Raw genomic sequence first — 20,897 nt, 5'->3', positions numbered from 1 at the left:
AGTCCTGATAGATGGAGAAGCTCTGTCCTTGAATGCTCAGAGTGGTATTGCGGGCTCGTCAGAGGATCTCCATCTTCTCATGAAAAAAGTGCACTCGAAGAATTATGTCACGGGGCCTCTCCCCATCCGGGGGCTTTGGGCGCAGCAACCGGTGGGCTCGATCAATCAGTAGCTTTTCATCTAAGGCAAGAACATCCTTCAGCAGCCCTGAAACGAAATCCGTGGCGCGATGCATTTCCGCTGACTCTGGGACCGATACAAGTCTCAGATTATTGCGGCGAGAGAATCCCTCTAAACTCACACAGCTCTCCTTCACCTTTTTCAAATCCGCAGCTAGGCGTTTAACTTCAGCCTCCAGGGATGTAGTTAAGTCTGAGACATTAGTAGCGGAGGTCTCCAGTGCTGCAATCGTTGTAGTGTGTGACGCAGTTGTTGTCTTGAGTTATGTGATTGCTGGTACAGTCTCGTTCCGCAGGATGGTTAAATCTGCTTTTAAAGTATCAGAAACCTCCTGTATTCTGGCCTCAATCGTGGCAACCACCTGTGTTTTCATTTCAACTATCTCAGAGCGTAGTAGTTTGATGGCCTCGAATGTTCATTTCAGCGCCGCCAGGCCAAGCCGCACCCCCGGGTAAAGTGTGCGTCCCCGGGCCCTCAGACTCAGGAGAGGGCGGTGATGAGAGCGGGTCTTGTAGGCCGGGTTTTCTCAAAGTCATGCTTTTGGCCTTATATTTGGTCGACATGCTGACATTCGGAAGCAAAGTAGTCTTGGTTTTTACGGAAAGGGATCACCAAATTAATATTTGAAAATAAATACGGTTCTGCTGCAAAATTCACAAACTTTAAGAATACCACGGGAGCAAACGGAAAACACGTCAGTCGCACATGGCGTCCCTCCTATCACCCCCGAAATATCACATTTTACATAAGTATTCAGACTTTTTACTCTGTACTTTGTTGAAACGCATTTGGCAGTGATTACAGCCTCGAGTCTTCTTAGGTATGACGCTACAAGCTTGGCACACCTGTTTTCGGGGAGTTTTTTTCCATTCTTCTCTGCAGACCCTCTCAAGCTCTGTCAGGTTGGATGGGGAGTGGTGCAGAGATATTCGATCAGGTTCAAGTCCAGACTCTGGCTGGGCCACTCAAGGACATTGAGACTTGTCCTGACGCTACTCCTGTGTTGTCTTGGCTGTGTGCTTAGGGTCGTTGGTTTCATCAGACCAGAGAATCTTGTTTCTCATGGTCTGATAGTCCTTTAAGTACCTTTTTGCAAACTCCAAGCGGGCCATCATGTGCCTTTTTTTTTTTTTTTTTACTGATGAGTGGCTTCCGTCTGGCCACTATACCATAAAGGCCTGATTGGTGGAGTGCTGCAGAGATGGTTGTCTTTCTGGAAGGTTCTCCCATCTCCACAGAGGATCTCTGGAGCTCTGTCAGAGTGACTCCAATCATGTTGTAGAAACATCTCAAGGATGATCAATGGAAACAGGATGCACTGGAGCTCAATTTTAAGTCTCGTAGCAAATGTTTATGTAAATGAAGTATTTCTGTTTTTTATTTTTTATAAATTAGCAAACATTTCTAAAGAACTGTTTTCGCTTTGTCATTATGGGGTATTGTGTGTAGATTATTTTTTATTTAATTTAATACATTTTAAAATAAGGTTGTAATGTAACAAAATGTGGGAAAAGGGAAGGGGTCTGAATACTTTTCGAATGCACTGTACATATCCTCATCTGTTGCTTGCAATATGCTGTGTTTTCGATCTGGGAATAGTCTGACTTCAAAATGTATGATTGTTGGTTGTTGTTTGCCCAACACTTTTCTGGACATTTTACAACTCCGTAAACCTGACAGTACACAGGTTGATGAACAGGAGGTGAAGTTCACCTATGCCGCTGTAAACGGGGATATGCATACAGCCAAAGATGAACACTGGAATGTACAAAGTACAGGGAAGAACCTTAGAGCGTTCTAAAGAGAAGCAGTTGTGTTGCGTGTTTTGTAGCATTCCTTATCTCCCTCCTCCATCTCTCACTCGGACCTGTCTCCCCATGCACACTAATCTCAGACCACTTATGTCAGGATTTGGAGTCTAACTCTCTCTCTTCCCCCTTCTCTCCCGCTCTAGAGAAGCCTGTTACGGTGGAGCTGAGCTGTGGGGCGGGGCCTGTCCTCGTGGTGCTGGAGCCGGGACAGCCTCTGCTGCTGGACTGTCACCTGGGGGCCACGCCCCTGGACACGCCCCTTAACGTCACCTGGCTGCAGAATGGGCTCCCTGTACTGGAGGGGGACTCCCTCAGGACCCTGGCCAATGGCTCACTGCTGGTGCTGCCCACCTCTGTGGATGGCCGGACGCCTCAAGGGGTGGAGGGGGGCTACAGCTGTGTGAGCGCCGGCCCTTTTGGAGCTCTGACCAGCCGCACCATCACCGTTCACCTGGCCAGTGAGTACTACTATTTCTCAGACAGGGCGGGGCTGTGCCCGCTCAACTCCACCAGGGTCAGACTCGCATGGAATGGCATGATGGTCTGGTGTCCCAACATAGGAGCACAGCCACATTCCTCAGGGGGATTTCCGTGCTTGGTTCTCCTCTGTCTCAGACAAGGGTTTGATTGTGTGGCTGGTCAGCCACACCGGTGGTGTCCTGGGAACAGGTATCAAATCAAAGGGCATTTTATTGGTCACATACACATGGTTAGCAGATGTGATTGGTCACATACACGTGGTTAGCAGATGTGATTGGTCACATACACGTGGTTAGCAGATGTGATTGGTCACATACACGTGGTTAGCAGATGTGATTGGTCACATACACGTGGTTAGCAGATGTGATTGGTCACATACACGTGGTTAGCAGATGTGATTGGTCACATACACGTGGTTAGCAGATGTGATTGGTCACATACACGTGGTTAGCAGATGTGATTGGTCACATACACGTGGTTAGCAGATGCGATTGGTCACATACACGTGGTTAGCAGATGCGATTGGTCACATACACGTGGTTAGCAGATGCGATTGGTCACATACACGTGGTTAGCAGATGCGATTGGTCACATACACGTGGTTAGCAGATGCGATTGGTCACATACACGTGGTTAGCAGATGCGATTGGTCACATACACGTGGTTAGCAGATGCGATTGGTCACATACACGTGGTTAGCAGATGCGATTGGTCACATACACGTGGTTAGCAGATGCGATTGGTCACATACACGTGGTTAGCAGATGCGATTGGTCACATACACGTGGTTAGCAGATGTTAATACGAGTGTAGTGAAATGCTTGTGCTTCTAGTTCGGACAGTGCAGTAATATCTAACAAATTCACAACTACTACCTTATACACACAAATGTAAAGGGATGAATAAGAATATATACATATAAATATATAGATGAGCGATGGCCGTGCGCCATAGGCAAGATGCAGTAGATGGTATAGAGTACAGTATAAACAGTGGGGCAAAAAAGTATTGTCAGCCACCAATTGTGCAAGTTCTCCCTCTTAAAAAGATGAGAAAGGCCTGTAATTTTCATCATAGGTACACTTCAACTATTACAGACAAAATTAGAAGAAACAAATCCAGAAAATCACATTCTAGGATTTTTAATGAATTTATTTGCAAATTATGGTGGAAAATATAACTTTTTGGTAAAAACTTGTGTTTGGAGGACAAAGAATGCTGAGTTGCATCCAAAGAACACCATACCTACTGTGAAGCGTGGGGGTGTAAACATCATGCTTTGGGGCTGTTTTTCTGCAAAGGGACAAGGACGACTGATCCGTGTAAAGGAAAGAATGAATGGGGCCATGTATCGTGAGATTTTGAGTGAAAACCTCCTTCCATCAGCAAGGGCATTGAAGATGAAACGTGGCTGGGTCTTTCAGCAAGACAATGATCCCAAACACACCGCCCGGGTAACGAAGGAGTGGCTTCGTAAGAAGCATTTCAAGGTCCTGGAGTGGCCTAGCCAGTCTCCAGATCTCAACCCCATAGAAAATCTTTGGAGGGAGTTGAAAGTCTGTGTTGCCCAGCAACAGCCACAAAACATCACTGCTCTAGAGAAGATCTGCATGGAGGAATGGGCAAAAATACCAGCAACAATGTGTGAAAACCTTGTGAAGACTTTCAGAAAACGTTTGACCTCTGTCATTGCCAATAAAGGGTACATAACAAAGTATTGAGAAACTTTTGTTATTGACCAAATACTTATTTTCCACCATATTTTGCAAATAAATTCATAAAAAATCCTACAATGTGATTTTCTGGATTTTTTTCCCCTCATTTTGTCTGTCATAGTTGAAGTGTACCTATGATGAAAATTACAGGCCTCTCATCTTTTTAAGTGGAAGAACTTGCACAATTGGTGGCTAACTAAATACTTTTTTGTCCCACTGTGTGTAATCATTATTAAAGTTGCATTATTAAAGTGAGTAGTGATCCATTTATTTAAGTGGCCAATGATTTCAAGTCTGCATGTAGGCAGCAGACTCTCTGTGTTAGTGCTGGCTATTATACAGTTTGATGACCTTGAGATAGAAGCTGTTTTTCAGTCTCTCGGGCCGAGCTTTGATGCAGCTGTACTAACCTCGCCTTCTGGATGGTAGCGGTTGTGAACAGGCAGTGGCTCTGGTGTCCTTGAGGATCTTTTTGGCCTTCCTGTGACATCGGGTGCTGTAGGTGTCCTGGAGGGCAGGTAGTTTGCCCCCGGGGGTCATGCGTTGTGCAGACCTCACTACCCTCTGGAGATCCCTGCGGTTGTAGGCGATGCAGTTGCCGTACATGGCGGTGATGCAGCTTGACAGGATGCTCTCAATTGTGCATCTGTAAAAGTTTGGGAGCGTTTTAGGTGACAAGTCAAATTTCTTCAGCCTCCTGAGGTTGAAAAGGCACTGTTGTGCCTTCTTCACCACACTGTCTGTGTGGGTGCACCATTTCAGTTTGTCTGTGATGTGTACGACGAGGAACTTAAAACGTTCCACCTTCTCCACTGCTGTCCTGTCGAAGTGGATATGAGGGTGCTCCTTCTGCTGTTTCCTGAAGTCGACAATCTTCTCCTTTGAGGTTGTTTTACAGAAACCACACTCCGAGTGCCCTCACCCCTGCCCAGTCATGTGAAATCCATAGATAATTTTCCTGTCCTTTGGAGCCTACCTGTCCTGGGAACAGGCAGGCTCCACGCCGGTGGTGTCCTGGGAACAGGTAGGCTCCACGCCGGTGGTGTCCTGGGAACAGGCAGGCTCCACGCCGGTGGTGTCCTGGGAACAGGCAGGCTCCACGCCGGTGGTGTCCTGGGAACAGGCAGGCTCCACGCCGGTGGTGTCCTGGGAACAGGCAGGCTCCACGCCGGTGGTGTCCTGGGAACAGGCAGGCTCCACGCCGGTGGTGTCTTGGGAACAGGCAGGCTCCACGCCGGTGGTGTCTTGGGAACAGGCAGGCTCCACGCCGGTGGTGTCTTGGGAACAGGCAGGCTCCACGCCGGTGGTGTCCTGGGAACAGGCAGGCTCCACATTGGTGGGCTGAGGACAGAGAGGGGGAAATGGGGAGAGCAAGAGAGGGATGAAGTGGGTCAGAGAGGGAGGGAAGGAAAAAGAGAGAGAAGGTAGCAAGAGATCCAGCTTATCCCCCCCCCCCCCTCCACTCACTCTCCCGTAGAGCTGCTTTCATTATCCTCTGTAAAAGTGGCAGTCTTTATTCAGTCATTAGCTTTGTGTAGAATGGGACTGTATCCTCTCCTTTTGTCAGCTGTCACATGCCTATTTATGAGGATGCCTTGTTTGGGGGGGGGGGACAAGGGGACAATGAGGGAGGGAGGTGAAGAACGAGAGGGATGGAGGGAAGAAGGTGACTGAGGACTTTAAGATGGATGGCGGGAGGGCGGTGGCTGAGGAGTTAGGATTGGTGAAAAGAGAAGGAAGTAGTAGGGGAGGATACGTTGGGGTTGAAGGGAAGGTGGGAGATTTGGGTGGGAGGTGACTGAGGAGTTTGAGATGGTGAAGTCAGAGGCTGTTCTGAGAGAGACTAATAAGTGTGTCCTTCAGAAGGTGTCTGTGGAGGAGCTGGTAAATGTAATGTGCTGTAGACTGCTACTGCTGTGAGATGGATGGGCTGCTGGAGACATGCAAGGCCAGGGGCCTGCATGCAATGGGCCTCAACGAGCACACTGACATTGAGCAGAGAGAGGCCCATGTCTGTCTGTCTTTCTGTCTCATGACTTTACCACCACCAATTAGGAGGCAGAACAAGATCACATGAGAGAAATGAGTGACAGTCCTTTGTCTCTAATACTCTAAACATGTTTTATGTGCATGGCTGTTCTGAATGCTCCCTTCATGTGACTTTGTCCAAAAAGCGAGCGAGTCAGTTAAAGAGAGGGAGGGGGGAGAAAGAGGTAAATCGCGGTAGTGGAGGAGGAGGGGAGGAGAGGAGTTGGTGGACATGCCGACAGACGGGAAGCCATGTGTTGTGGTCGGAGAGTACAAGGGGAGGGGAAGAAAGTTGCAATCTGATCACTGAGGGGGCAGAGACAGAAAGAGGGAGAGAGAGGAGGACAGGAGAGAGAAAGACAGGGGGGCATAGAGAGAACAGGAACAGACAGAGAAGGGAGAGACTAAAGATAAACGTGCTATGGATTGAACTCATATAGAGCACAAGACATGCTAACAGATTTAGTAGATACAGTAATCTATTTCATCTGTTCCATTCACTCAGTAAGTTAATCATTAGCTCAGTTGGCCACAACAGTTACAAGTGCTAGCTTACTTTACAGTATTGGATGACCTGTTATCTATCTAGCTGCTCCGTGGAGCTCTGCTCTGTGTGCTCATTGAGAAACTTTGCTCCATTTGGGCTTTGTGTGTGTGTGTGTGTGTGGTGTGTATGTGGGGGGGCATGACAGGTGCTGAGTTTATTTGTGCTGTTAGTCAGCTAATAATATGTGGCTTTCTGAAGAACTTTGCCATGTGAGAATCTTCTCAGAAGTAGTTGTGATAGATTTATGTTTGGTCGCTAGGTAGGATTAGCCCTTACATGTGTTATGAAGCATGGCTAATGCGTCACATTTTTAAATCAGTTAAATGTTTATTATTAAGTGCATGTCTGGGCCTTTTACAGTTCAATGGAGAAATTAGGAACAACTTCAGGATGTAAGGATGTGACTTTTTCCTCAAGTGCTTTATGTATGGCTTTATGTCTAGTCTGTCACAGCGGTTTGGTGAGAATACCATTTGAAGTTAATCTTGGATATGTATGTTCAGTTCTTTAGGACTGCAGGCTGGACAGAACAGCTTGCAACCCTGAAGCTGATTGGTGAGGTAGTCCGAGCTCTTGTGTTCCCCCATAATGCCCCAACTCAGTCTGGCCTGAGGTCAGGGGCCCTCTCAGCCATTTAAGACTCAGCTCCAGGACTCACTGCTGCCCCCTGCTGTTAACTACAGTTATTACGTGTGGGCTACGGACTAGCTGACTGCATCTCTCTCCCTGTCTCTTTCTCTCTCTCTTTCTCCCTGTCTCTTGCTGTCTGTCTCTCTATCTCCCTCACCTTTCTCCCTCACTCTCAGCGCTGTCTCGTTTCCATCAGGACCCAGAGGCCCAGGTGGTGCCCGTGGGGGGTGCTTCCCGCTTTGAGTGCCAGATAGACGGAGTGCCCACGCCAAGGATAACCTGGGAGAAGGACCAGGAACCCATCCCCAGCCAGCTTAGGTGAGACACACATACACACACACACACACACACACACACACGGTGATGCACTCCAGTAGTGCCTGGCAGTAAGTGATTGTCTGTTCTACTTGGTCCCAATGCTGTCCCCTGAGAGAGCTCCAGCCAGACAGTGGAGACTGGATCGGTTCTAAGGTCCATGCTGCCACTGATCATGTGAGGGCTGTGCTCCCTCCTCCACCATTCTACTTCATTGCATAATGGCAGTCAGGGAATATCCTGAGAATTTGGTAGGAAGTTAAATAAAATTAGTACATTTTGGTCTTTTTCAGTAGTGCAGAGTTCAGAGATAAGGGATGGACACAGATCTGTTGGTTTCCTCTCTGTCAGCCAGAGGCTGAAGGTCAGGGCCACAAAGTTCAGCCTGGTCACTTTCTCTCTTCTGTTTGTTCTACTTCCAAATACCCCCCTGCATCTCCCTTTCACATGGCTACAGGCTGATGCCAGTCCAGGGCCTGGGAACTGATGTGCTTTGAATCAAATTAGGTGGAAAGATGACCATAATCTACTGCACATGACTCCGTTCCTTCCCTCCTCGTCCCTGGCTTCTCCTCCCTTCTCGTCCCTGGCCTTTCCTCGCTCCTCCTCCCTGGCCTTTCCTCGCTCCTCCTCCCTGGCCACACAGAGTGGAGAAGGGCATCAGAGGAGCGAAGAGGGGGGGGGGGGACAGGACCAGTGTGCTAACAACACACAGAGTGGAGAAGGGCATCAGAGGAGGGGGGGGGGCAGGACCAGTGTTCTAACAACACACAGAGTGGAGAAGGGCATCAGAGGAGCGGAGGGAGGGAGGGAGGGGGGGGGGGCAGGACCAGTGTGCTAACACCCTGTGCATTGACATCCGGGCCTGAACAGCGGAGAATCATGTAGCGTTACTGATAGAAACCCCCGATTTAAAGCCTCCCTGTCTACCTGAACTCAAATGCACACTCTCACAGCTGAGCAGCACGCACGCCCTCTCACTAGTCACCAGAAACGGTCTCACTTTCACAGCTGAGCAGCGGGCACACCCTCTCACTAGTCTCCAGAAACGGTCTCACTCTCACAGCTGAGCAGCGGGCACACCCTCTCACTAGTCACCAGAAACGGTCTCACTCTCACAGCTGGGCACTACGCACACCCTCTCACTAGTCATCAGAAATGGTCCCACACTCACAGCTGAGCAGCGCGCACACCCTCTCACTAGTCATCAGAAACGGTCCCACTCTCACAGCTGAGCAGCGCGCACATCCTCTCACTAGTCATCAGAAATGGTCCCACACTCACAGCTGAGCAGCGCGCACGCCCTCTCACTAGTCACCAGAAACGGTCACACTCTCATGCTCATTTACCCAAGCACTTAACGCTATTGACGTTTCTGCCTCAGCTCTGCTGTTGGCTATACATTTGTGCCTGCCTGACATTATTAGAGGCATCTGGCTCAAAAACGGTCTATCCCTGTGTGACCCATAGGCCAATGCTGAATCAAATGGTGAACCAAGCTGTACAGTGCTGTGATGTTGTGGTACAAATGGGCTGCAGTAGAGATGAGACCCAGACCAGAGACCAGTGTTGTGTGCAGTCTCTCTGTTGCACAGATGAGCTCTCTGTCTGTCTGTCAGGGCATTACTAGTCCATCATCATAGAGTTAAAAGGCTGTGGAATAGGAGTTGAATAGTGGGAAGTCCGGGCCTCAGGCTTGGAGGAACCATCCAGACGGGAGTGGGTGGGTGTGTGTGGAACCTGACCTGTCTTCCATGGCAGCAGAGGGGGAAGGAGGGAGGGAGGAAGAGGAGCTGGTGGGTGAAAGAGAGATAAATATTGACAAGAGTCGGTACAACCAGCAGCCATGGCTGCTTGTAAATGCTGTTTTGCAATCTCTCTGACCTAGATTGAGAGCTCTTTGTTCTCTTATATCTATCAGTAAAGATTTCAGAATATTTCTATCCAGTCTCTTCTTTTTCCTCCCGTTTCCGTCTTCTCTGTCATTAGGTAGGCAGTAGTGTCATTTCTCTCTTCTTCCTTTCTTTTGTCTACTTTTCTTTTAAGTTCTACATTTTTGGACGGCGTTATTCTAAATAGCTGTTAGATATAAGGAGAGTTTCGGCTAATGGCCGTCACTGGAGACCTAGTCCTGTATGGTGGTAATGAGCGTGTGCACAGTTGGAGATTACCAGTGAGGAGTTATTATATCTCACTAAGCACACGTTCTCTCTCGCTCTTTTCTCTCCCCCACCCACACACTCTTTCTCTCTCCTTCTGACCCTTCCTCTCTTCCTTTCCATCCTCTCTCTCTCTCTCTCGCTCTCCATCCCTCTGTCTCCAGGTTCATCTCTCTCCCTAACGGTGTGCTCCAGATCTTGGGGGCGGTTAAGGAGGATGGGGGTGCGTACCGCTGTGTGGCCTCCAATTCGGCCCGGAAACGCTTCAGCCAAGATGCCATCCTCACTGTCACTACGGGTATGTTATGCTCTCTGTCTCTCTCTGATGACGTCTGTAGGCAAGGGATCCCTTTGGATGTGCTTGACCCCCTCTGTCTGGGTGTGTTCTTTACATGGACTATTTAGTGGTTGGCTTCCTGCTTATATGTATTTCCTGGAACTCTGCTGGAATGAGAGAGGTAAAGAGACAGAGGCGGCTCCAGACCTATGGTCTTGTGTCTGATATCAGCAGGCTGTAAGCAGCATCTCCACACCCACGCCTCTTCCCGTCTGACAAAAGGTGCACTACTGATGGAGATGAATCCTGGCCTTTAGTTGGCTCCGTCAGACTTCAGTGTCTGTGGAAGGTCTACGTCTTGATCTGCTTCTATGTGAGCGTTAGCACACACACACACACACACACACACACACACACACACACACACACACAGAGGCAAGCACGCACACTCACAAATAGACACTCTCACGTAGAGACACACATACACAGGCAGACACGCCCAAAACTCTTGAGATTCACAGACAATGCACAGAAGCGAATGGCGGACTGATGGTGAGGACACTAGCTTCACTCATTCAACTGTGCATTATGTTGATGCCTCGATGCTACTTGACACGCGTATACCTTCTCTCTCTCCCACACACACGGATGTGTACACAAACACCACAACGCGCACACACACAGTCACATATTTCACACACACGCACACAGAAATGCACGCGCACACACACACACACACCACTCTCACAGACAGCCTGAGCAGGTGACGAGATTACAGCATTTTACAGCTTTTTCCCACTTCCCAATATCCAACAGACTGTGTCAACTAATGCTAACTTACAGTAGCAGGTATTTGGTCTGACACAAAGCCCTGCTGCCTTAGAAACCTGGAGGTCATGGAAGAAAGGCGTTACATAAAACGCAAATCTAATGCCATCACATCGCTAGCCTTCACTGTGGAGAGGTTTATGATTTAGAATGCCTGAACACAAATGCATTCTCCCTGACAGAATGATGCTGAGCACGTTGCCTCCACTTATTCAATTGTACATTGTCTATACCTTTTACATACCGAACAAAAATATCAACGCAACGTGCAACAATTTCAAAGATTTTACTGAGTACAGTTCATATAAGGAAAACAGTCAATTGAAAGATATTAATTCGGCTCTAATCTATAGATTTTAAAATGACTGGGAAGCCAGGCCCAGCCAGCAGAATGAGTTTGTCCCCACGAAATGTCTTTATTACAGACAGAAATACTCCTCAGCACCCCCCCCCCCCCGGATGTGGAGGTGTGAAGTCTGTGGTTGTGAGGCTGCTTGAACACACTGGCAAATTCTCTAAAATGACGTTGGAGGCGGCTTATGGTAGAGAATGAACATTAAATTATCTGACAACAGCTCTGGTGGACATTCTTGTATGCATTCCAATTGCACACTCCCTCAAAACTTGAAAAAGTCTGTGGCATTGAGTTGTGTGACAAAACTGCACATTTTAAAGCAGCCTTTTATTGTCTACAGCACAAGGTGCACCTCTGTAATGATCATGATGTTTATCTTGGCGAAGGAGAAATGTTCACTAACAGGAATGTAAACAAATGTATGCACAAAATTTGAGAGAAATAAGCTATTTGTGCGTATGGAAAATGTCAGGGATTTTCAGATCATGAAACATGGCACAAACACTTTACATGTTGCATTTATATTTTTGTCCAGTGCACTTTCTCTCTCTCATGCACGCATACACACGCGCGCACACACACTCTGAGTACAGAACTTACACAAAACCATATCGAGGCACATCCTGGGAGAACTCGACTGGCCCATTTTTAAAGCCCTCATGCATAAGCAAGTAGTGCTGTATGAATGCTCAATGATTAATTAATAATGTGCTTACAGTATCCCAGGAACCCTGCTGGAGCTCATTATCATAATGTAGGCTCTGAGCAGAGAGACAGGCAGAGCAGGCCCCGGCACAGGCAGTGTGATGGGCCTCCCTTCCTACCATAATTACCCCTAGAGCCACTCACACAGAGCCACTAAAAATAAGGGCCTCATCTGCTCTGCTAATGCACACTTCTATTCCTCCAAGAAAACGATAGAGATTTATTTAGTCATATAATTTGGCAGAATTACACCACCAGGCTCTAAGTAAGGCCCTCACTGCCTCTTCTCCATTATCTGACTCACCCCTCTCCCTCAGATGCCCTCGATCTCTCTCTCTCTCGCTCTTCCTCCCTCCATCTTCCCCTCGTTTACTCTCTATCAGTCCGTCTCTACAATAAGTGACTCCAAAGAGGTTTAGCATACATAATATAGAGCCTTTTGCTCCTCTCTTAAGCCCATTGGGGCAGCTAGCTAGCCTGGTTGTGCTGCATTCATTCTGTTTTAACCAGTCTAGTAGCTAGCTCTGTCTCCTCCACTCCTCTTCCTGACAGTGCTGCTAGCTGTCCTAAACAGTGTGGCCAACGATTGTTCAGTGAGAATCTCTATTGGCTCCTTGATTTGTTGCTATAAGTCGCTAGATGACGTTTGGCATTGCCGTGACGACGTCACAACACCAATTGGCCTTGACCCTCCGAGCTGGATGACCATTCCCAGTTGTCTTAAATGCACTGAAGTCGAAAGTCTGACATTTCTGACAAGGGCCCCAGCATTGTCTTACATCAGATAGTTTAGGCAGGGTTGTGGTGCTGAGTTCATTAGTAGGTCATTTGTGGTGTTAGAATGACGCTGTCTGATATGAGACATTGATGGTTAAAGTTGGTTGCGTGTGTTGATTCGTGTGTGTGTCTGTGTTGTGTCTACGTGCACAGGTCCTGGCCCTGCCCAAAATGAGGTAGTGATCGTGGCACCTCCTCAGAATGCCACGGTGGTGCAGGGGCGTCCAGCGGTGATGGAGTGCATGGCCCAGGGGGGGCAGCCCAAACCCCTGGTGTCCTGGAGCAGACAGGGTAAGACTCTCTCAATCCCTCCCATCGGTCCATCTACAGGGGCTCCCGAGTGACGCAGCGGTCTAAGGCACTGCATCTCAGTGTAGGAGGCATCACTACAGTACCTGGTTCGATTCCAGGTTGTATCACATCCGGCCTTGATTGGGAGTCCCATAGGGCGGCGCACAATTGGCCCAGTGTCGTCTGGGTTTGGCCGGGGTAGGCCACCATTTTAAATAAGAATTTGTTCTTAATTGACTTGCCTAGTAAAATAAGAAATACAATAAAAATAGGCTCACCACCAATGTCACAACGAGAGGCTGGTCCATACTTTGGTACTAGGCACCGTGTTATTCCTGTAATATCTTCATTGTGTTTCATATTTCTACCTTTGCTGACAAAACAACTCTAGTCATCACAGAGGTCTCACAGTACCACCTAGGTGGCTAGATATGCTCATTATACTTTTCTGTGATTGGTATTCAACCGCTAAACTGAGCTGGCATGAAATGCCAAGTGTTGTGTGTGTGCAGCTACAGTTTTTAATTGCGTTAGTTTGGTCTTTTCTGATATTTTTTTCTCTGAAATCGCTTGTCTCTTCTCTGTTCCTTTCTGCTCTTTCTCCTGGACACAGACGGGAAGCCCATCGCCACCGACGTGGTTGTCCTGGAAACTAACCTGGTGATCCCCAACACACGGCGTTACCATGCGGGGGTCTACGTCTGCCGTGCCAACAAACCCAAGACCCGCGAGTTTGTCATAGCTGCAGCTGAACTGCACGTGCCAGGTAAGAAAAAGAAATGTGAGTGTGAGAATGTGGTATAGATTACATGTTTGGTTTCGGTCTTAGAGATCTGGTTTACATGTTTGGTTTCGGTCTTAGAGATCTGGTTTACATGTTTGGGTTCGGTCTTAGAGATCTGGTTTACATGTTTGGCTTCGGTCTTAGAGATCTGGTTTACATGTTTGGCTTCGGTCTTAGAGATCTGGTTTACATGTTTGGTTTCGGTCTTAGAGATCTGGTTTGCATGTTTGGCTTCGATCATACAGCTCTGGTCCTTTTCAGTAAATTGTAATATATGCTGCTGTGAAGGATTTTTTTCCTTTTTCCTAAGAAGGATGTTTCTCTATTTGCATTCTCCCAGCCCCACCAGTAATCCTCCAGCCCCCAGAGACGGTGTCTCTCTCTCGGGGAAACACAGCCAGGTTTGTGTGTAACAGCTCTGGGGAGCCTCCCCCGGCGCTGCACTGGCTGAAGAATGGCAAGCCGGTCAAGTCTAACGGACGGGTGAAGACCCAAAGCCCTGGGGTGCTGCTCATCAACCAGCTGGGCCTGGATGACACAGGGTACTACCAGTGCATCGCTGACAACGCTCTGGGGACGGCCTGCGCCACAGCCAAGCTGTCTGTCATTGTGAGAGAGGGTCTACCCAGCCCACCACACCAGCTCTCTGCCACGCCCCAATCAAGCACCACCGCCCTCCTCACCTGGGAACGGCCTGAACACAACAGTGACCAGATTATAGGCTTCTCTGTGCACTACCAGCCCACTTCAGGTGTGTGTGTGTGTGTGTGTGATGGACAAACCTACAGGCTTGTACGTATGATATCTATCCACAAGGACGCTAGCTAGTTTCAAGTGTATAGGCATTAACATACATAGGTGCCTGGTTCCTTGGTAGCATGGTAGAGAATGACACTGTCAGGTCAGGCTGAGTGTGTCCTGTGCTCCTGGTAAAACACAGAACTTGTGTGGTCCACAGGCTCTGATCACATGGAATACCAGTTTGCTGTGAACAACGACACCACAGAGTACCATGTGAAGGAGCTACTGCCACACACAGCCTATACCTTCTACGTGGTGGCCTACTCCCCCATGGGAGCCAGCCGCCCGTCACGGCCCGTCATCGTGGAGATGCTGGAGGACGGTGAGTAGGCGTGAAGACCACAGACCTCACTTCTCAAAGGAAAATAACAGTGACACTGTTAGATCTAATCCATACAACAGCCTACATGAGTCATTGTACACTTGAGAATAAATAGACTGCACGACACAGTCAACTGTAATACGACCTATATTATGCACCAATGACGCACAAAAGTAGATATTGTTGCCCGTCAACTAACTATGTGATTCTACTTGGTTGCTAAGAGCTAATGTAATTAATAAAGTAGTTTAGTAGACTGCATAATAGAATGGTTGATGTATGGATACTAAGAGTGTCCTGTACCTGATCTGACATGCTGTACTCCCCTGTGCCCCTCCAGAGAATATGATCGGCTACTTAAGTCACCAGTCACTAGATCAAGGGTTAGCTGTAATGACACGTTAATACCAAGAATGTCCTGCCATGCTCCACCCCACAGTACCCAGTGCCCCTCCACAGCTGTCCCTGCTCAGCACCTCCCCTACAGACATCAGAGTTATGTGGCTGCCCCTGTCCTCCCAGCACAGCAGAGGAGCTGTCACCCGCTACCGCATCGACTACTCCACACTGGAACAGGGTGAGCCCAGCGCCATCTACTGTCACGGAGGCCACAGTACTACACTGCTGTCCTGTGTTATTGCAACACTGTCTGGCATTAGAAAGTGGTGGTACATGTGTTCATGTTTCAGGAAGAACAATTGTGGATTTTAAACATTAAGTATTGAAGGGTGACTTAGGGTATAAGCCCAAAGCATAAAGTGTTCTGTTCTATCCATGGTATACAATGAGTCATCAGGTCTTACATAATAGGATAATGGATTGTGGTGATAGTGTGCCATGAGTGGCCTTTCAAGAAGATGGGTTGCATCTAATGTGTGTGTGTTTACTGCAGTGAACAACGTGTTTTCTGTGGAGGTGGGGGGGAATGAGACTCAGCTTACCTTGCGGGAGCTGCAGCCTAACCAGGCCTATCGGCTGCGGGTGGCGGCGGGAACGGGAGCAGGCTTTGGTGTGCCGTCAGAGTGGAACCAGCACCACACCCCAGCCCACTTTAACCACAGCATGGGTGAGACCTCTCTGTCTGTCTGTCTGTGTGTGTGTGTGTGTGTGTCTCACTCTCTCTCACACACACACGCCCTTCAACTTCAGCATCAATATCCACCACAATAAGTGACCTGACCCGGTATGGTCCTTAACCTTTATTTATCCAGGTAATCTCATTGAGAACATTTCTTTTTCAAGATAGACCTGGGTCCAATCAAGACAGCAGCAGGGGGAACAAAGTTTCAGAAAATCCAAATCCAAAAATCACATTTTATACACGTGTTTAGCAGATGTTATTGCGGGTGTGGCGAAATGCTTGTCAGGCATGCAGTAATAACAAGCACACCATAAACAAATGATAGATGTAGTCAAACTGATATCCATATATATTTTTATTATCCTTGTACATAAGAGCAGCCTCCACCTTCCCATTCTCATGCTAGAACTATCACGTTTCAGGAGAAGACTCAGGTGCAGACAGTGTCGAAGTAACAAACGTTTATTACTAGAACAGGGGTCAGATAAAATGACAGGTCAAGGGGTAGGCAGAGGTCAGTAATCCAGATCAGAGTCCATAAAGTACAGAACGGCAGGCAGTCATGGGGTCAGGGCAGGAAGAAGTCAGTAATCCAGAGTGGTGTGACAAGGTACAGAACGGCAGGCAGGCTCAGGGCAGGCAGAATGGTCAAGAACCAGGAAAACTGGAAAAGAGGAACTAGAAAAAGACGAGCAACGGGAAAAACGCGGGTAGGCTTGATGAACAAAACAAACTGGCAACAGACAAACAGAACACGGGTTTAAATACACTTGGAATAATGTGGATAATGGGTGAGCACAAAGACGGGTGAAACAGATCAGGGTTTGACAATACCTAAGTATACTAGCACTGAAAATAACACTGCGGCCTTCCATTCAAGCTGACTGTTCATGGCTGGGCAGTGTCATGTTGTTGAATACACCTTCACCTACACATTTGCATCAGCCATACAATTGCTCTCCATTCAGGGGCAAGGCAACAGGGCTGACTGTGCCTCTTACAATGTATGTGTCTGAGGTTCTTGGTAAAGGCAGAAATCTATTCAATCCGTTTCTATACAGTGACTAAGCTCTCACGAATGCCTTTCATTCACATGAGAAGAAAATCTGTTAATACACACAAGAAGATCATCTTACTGAATTGTCAGTTCATGTGAATAATGGCTGGAATAGAAGAAATGGAATGGTATTTGAACACACACAAACCAGTTGATACCATTCCATTAATTATCATAAGCTATTACTATAATCCCATCCTCCCCAATTAAGGCGGCACCTGTTCTAGATACAGGTCTATAGAATTATATGATTTAATGTTATAGTCATTAGGAGATTGTCAAATTGAGTTGGTACAATAAATCAATGTCTGGATCTTGTTTTGTTGAATCATGTTATAAGCTCCAGTAACGTTGTTTCACGCTGGTGCCTTGTTTGCTTTTCGTCTTTCCCAGTGATCTTTGCTCCCACAGAGCTGAAGGTTAGGGCCAAAATGAACTCCCTCCATGTCACATGGCAGCCCCCGCCCAATCACACGCAGATCTCCGGCTACAAGCTCTTTTGCAGGGAGGTGGTTGGTGAGGAGCTGACCAATGGGGAGGCTCATCCTGAGAGGGAGAGGGTGAGGAGGATGGAGGCCCACACCATCAAGCTCCGCAAGAGGGTCAAACATCATGAGGTCTCTAGTCTGGGTGAGTCTGGGATGTTCACATGCCAGTGTTGTTTAAATCCCTTCCTACTGGTCCAGGTGATAATATTTGTTTGGAAAAATGTGACTCTTAATAACATGTTTGGACCTCGTGGTCATTATGCCAGGCTTTCTTGTGGTTATGTATAATTTGGCGTGTTTACGTTTCTATATATTTCTCTGTGTGTGTCAGTCCCTGACAGACTATATGAAGTGAAGGTGTGGGCCTTCAATAAGCAGACGGATGGCTATGCTGCAGGATGGAAGGGCAGGACGGAGAAGGCACATGGCAAAGGTGTGTGTCTTCATTCATCGGTGTGTGTGTGTGTGTGTGTGCGAGTTTGTGTGTCAGTCTATTCTGTCTGTCAGTGTTAAAGAAAGTCTGTACAATACCAATATTTGTGTATAAACTGGCAGTGTGTTTTTGCAGCGCCGCCTAAGGGGAACCCCCCTCCCCTGCCCCCCAGCAGCATCAAGGCTACAGCCAACAGCTCCACATCCATCTGGCTGCGCTGGGAGAAACCTCGCTTCAGCAACGTCCGCATCATCAACTACACTGTACGCTGCAGCCCGACGGGCATTAGAAACGCATCGCTTGTGTCCTACTACACCAGGTCAGTCAGGGACCATCCCAAACACAACACATCTCCTGGTCTCTTACTACACCAGGTCAGTCAGGGACCATCCCAAACACAACACATCTCCTGGTCTCTTACTACACCAGGTCAGTCAGGGACCATCCCAAACACAACACATCTCCTGGTCTCTTACTACACCAGCTCAGTCACGGACCATCCCAAACACAACACATCTCCTGGTCTCTTACTACACCAGGTCAGTCAGGGACCATCCCAAACACAACACATCTCCTGGTCTCTTACTACACCAGGTCAGTCAGGGACCATCCCAAACACAACACATCTCCTGGTCTCTTACTACACCAGGTCAGTCAGGGACCATCCCAAACACAACACATCTCCTGGTCTCTTACTACACCAGGTCAGTCAGGGACCATCCCAAACACAACACATCGCCTGGTCTCTTACTACACCAGGTCAGTCAGGGACCACCACCACCCCAAACACAACACGTCTCCTGGTCTCTTACTATACCAGGTCAGTCAGGGACCATCCCAAACACAACACATCTCCTGGTCTCCTACTACACCGGGTCAGTCAGGGACCATCCCAAACACAACACATCTCCTGGTCTCCTACTACACCAGGTCAGTCAGGGACCATCCCAAACACAACACATCTCCTGGTCTCTTACTACACCAGGTCAGTCAGGGACCACCCCAAACACAACACATCGACTGGTCTCCTACTACACCAGGTCAGTCAGGGACCATCCCAAACACAACACATCTCCTGGTCTCCTACTACACCAGGTCAGTCAGGGACCATCCCAAACACAACACATCTCCTGGTCTCCTACTACACCAGGTCAGTCAGGGACCACCCCAAACACAACACATCTCCTGGTCTCTTACTACACCAGGTCAGTCAGGGACCATCCCAAACACAACACATCTCCTGGTCTCCTACTACACCAGGTCAGTCAGGGACCATCCCAAACACAACACATCTCCTGGTCTCTTACTACACCAGGTCAGTCAGGGACCACCCCAAACACAACACATATCCTGGTCTCTTACTATACCAAGTATCCAGCTTCTTTTAGAGGAAAATGGAAGTTCCAAATTCCATTATCTGAAGTTCGATCACATTAAAGAAGCCCTTTTTGTTGAAATGTAATATTTCTTCCAGAATGGCTAAATCGATATTCAGGTTATGAATGGAAGGAAGGACGTGTAAGTTTTCCCATTTGTGATTCATTCTTTCATTATTTTCTTCTCTCCCAAACTGTGTTTTGCAGCTCTGCTCAGGAGATCCTCTTGGGGGCGCTAAAACCCTACACCCGCTATGAGCTGGCTGTGCAGTCCAATGGAGGAGATGTGGTTGGCCCCTTCAGCGGCACCGTGGAGGAGTCCACTCTCACTGACAGTAAGTCTCGCCTGTTCTCATCAGTGTAGTGGACAAATCTGTGCATCCAGTGTAACATAAAGGTGGATGCTTGCGTTCAGTATGCTCTGTCGCTCACTTTCACTTCCTCTGTGTGGGTGTTTTTGTTTCTGACAGAGGTGTGTAGTTCGTTGGTGTATGTGTGGTTTTGTTTTACTATCCTTGTGGGCACCAGAAGTCCTCACAAGTATAGTAAAACAAGGTTAGGAGTTATGGGTTAGGAGTTAAGGTTAGGTTTGTTTTAGGGTTAGGGGTTTGGGGTTATGGTTAGGGTTACGGTTAGGTCAAGGGTTAAGGCTAGGGTTAGATTTAGGGTTAGAGAAAATGGGATTTTGAATGGGAATCAATTATTTGGTCCCCACAAGGATAGCAATACAAAACGGTCTATGTGTGAGACTAAGCAAGTGTGATTGAGGCAGGTTAACAGAGAAGGGATTCATCTTTAGGGGCGTAGGGAGATAATTGGCAGGGCCCATCAATCAGTTCAGCCAAGTGGTGTCAGGGAGGAGCCAGGGACGAGTGCTGTTCTAGCATCAAGTCCTCTCTGTCTTATTCATTATGATCTAAAATGTCAAACTGATCCTAGATCAGCATTGAGACGCTTTGTGAATACTGGCCAGGAGGGGCCAGTCAGCAGGGGATTCATTACCAGGGCAACGAAGTAGGGGTCTTTGGTTTGACACAGCCGGGGTAGCTGCCTGCCGGATCCCATACTATACCGCCCTCTGTCACCTGAGACCCAGTCCCTGCCCTCAGCCCCCACTTTATGACCAGGTGGCAAGGGCACCTTGTCCCAGAGGGGTGTCACACCTGTCCCAGCCAGCCACACAAAGACTGTGTGGCCAGCCCGCTGTGGTGCTTTATTTCTGTGTTGTGATTACTGACTCCCCCCTCCCCCCCCCCCCTTCTGTGTCCCCAGTACCCTCCACCCCCCCAGCGGAGCTGCAGCTCAGTGCCTTGGACTCCTCCTCTGTGTTGGTGAACTGGCGCCCGCCTGTGGAGCCCAATGGCATCATCATCAGCTACAGGATCCTATACACCATCAACCTCAGCCAGCCTGAGCACCTGTGGAACAACCTCTCCCAAGATGGTGGGTGGTTGAAG

The 20,897-nt window shown here is 48.2% G+C and overlaps 1 protein-coding gene across 1 annotated transcript in view; it reads left to right on the top strand.

Moving 5' to 3' along the window:
• The window catches only part of LOC139384521 (immunoglobulin superfamily DCC subclass member 4-like), a 60,058-nt gene that overhangs the window by 26,097 nt on the left and 13,064 nt on the right, over positions 1-20,897 (top strand). Inside the window, exons 2-15 of the mRNA XM_071129351.1 lie at positions 2,135-2,449; positions 7,568-7,709; positions 10,030-10,163; positions 12,961-13,098; positions 13,712-13,864; positions 14,223-14,633; positions 14,841-15,005; positions 15,445-15,582; positions 15,898-16,071; positions 17,537-17,773; positions 17,963-18,064; positions 18,200-18,383; positions 19,648-19,775; positions 20,713-20,883. Of these exons, the coding sequence (XP_070985452.1) occupies positions 2,135-2,449; positions 7,568-7,709; positions 10,030-10,163; positions 12,961-13,098; positions 13,712-13,864; positions 14,223-14,633; positions 14,841-15,005; positions 15,445-15,582; positions 15,898-16,071; positions 17,537-17,773; positions 17,963-18,064; positions 18,200-18,383; positions 19,648-19,775; positions 20,713-20,883 (2,592 nt within the window). The remainder of the gene's footprint in view (positions 1-2,134; positions 2,450-7,567; positions 7,710-10,029; positions 10,164-12,960; positions 13,099-13,711; positions 13,865-14,222; positions 14,634-14,840; positions 15,006-15,444; positions 15,583-15,897; positions 16,072-17,536; positions 17,774-17,962; positions 18,065-18,199; positions 18,384-19,647; positions 19,776-20,712; positions 20,884-20,897) is intronic.

The sequence above is a fragment of the Oncorhynchus clarkii genome, chromosome 26 (genome assembly GCF_045791955.1).
Source record: "Oncorhynchus clarkii lewisi isolate Uvic-CL-2024 chromosome 26, UVic_Ocla_1.0, whole genome shotgun sequence".
NCBI lineage: Eukaryota > Metazoa > Chordata > Actinopteri > Salmoniformes > Salmonidae > Oncorhynchus > Oncorhynchus clarkii.
Note: the sequence above shows the minus strand (reverse complement) of the source record. Positions and strands in the feature narration are given on the sequence as shown.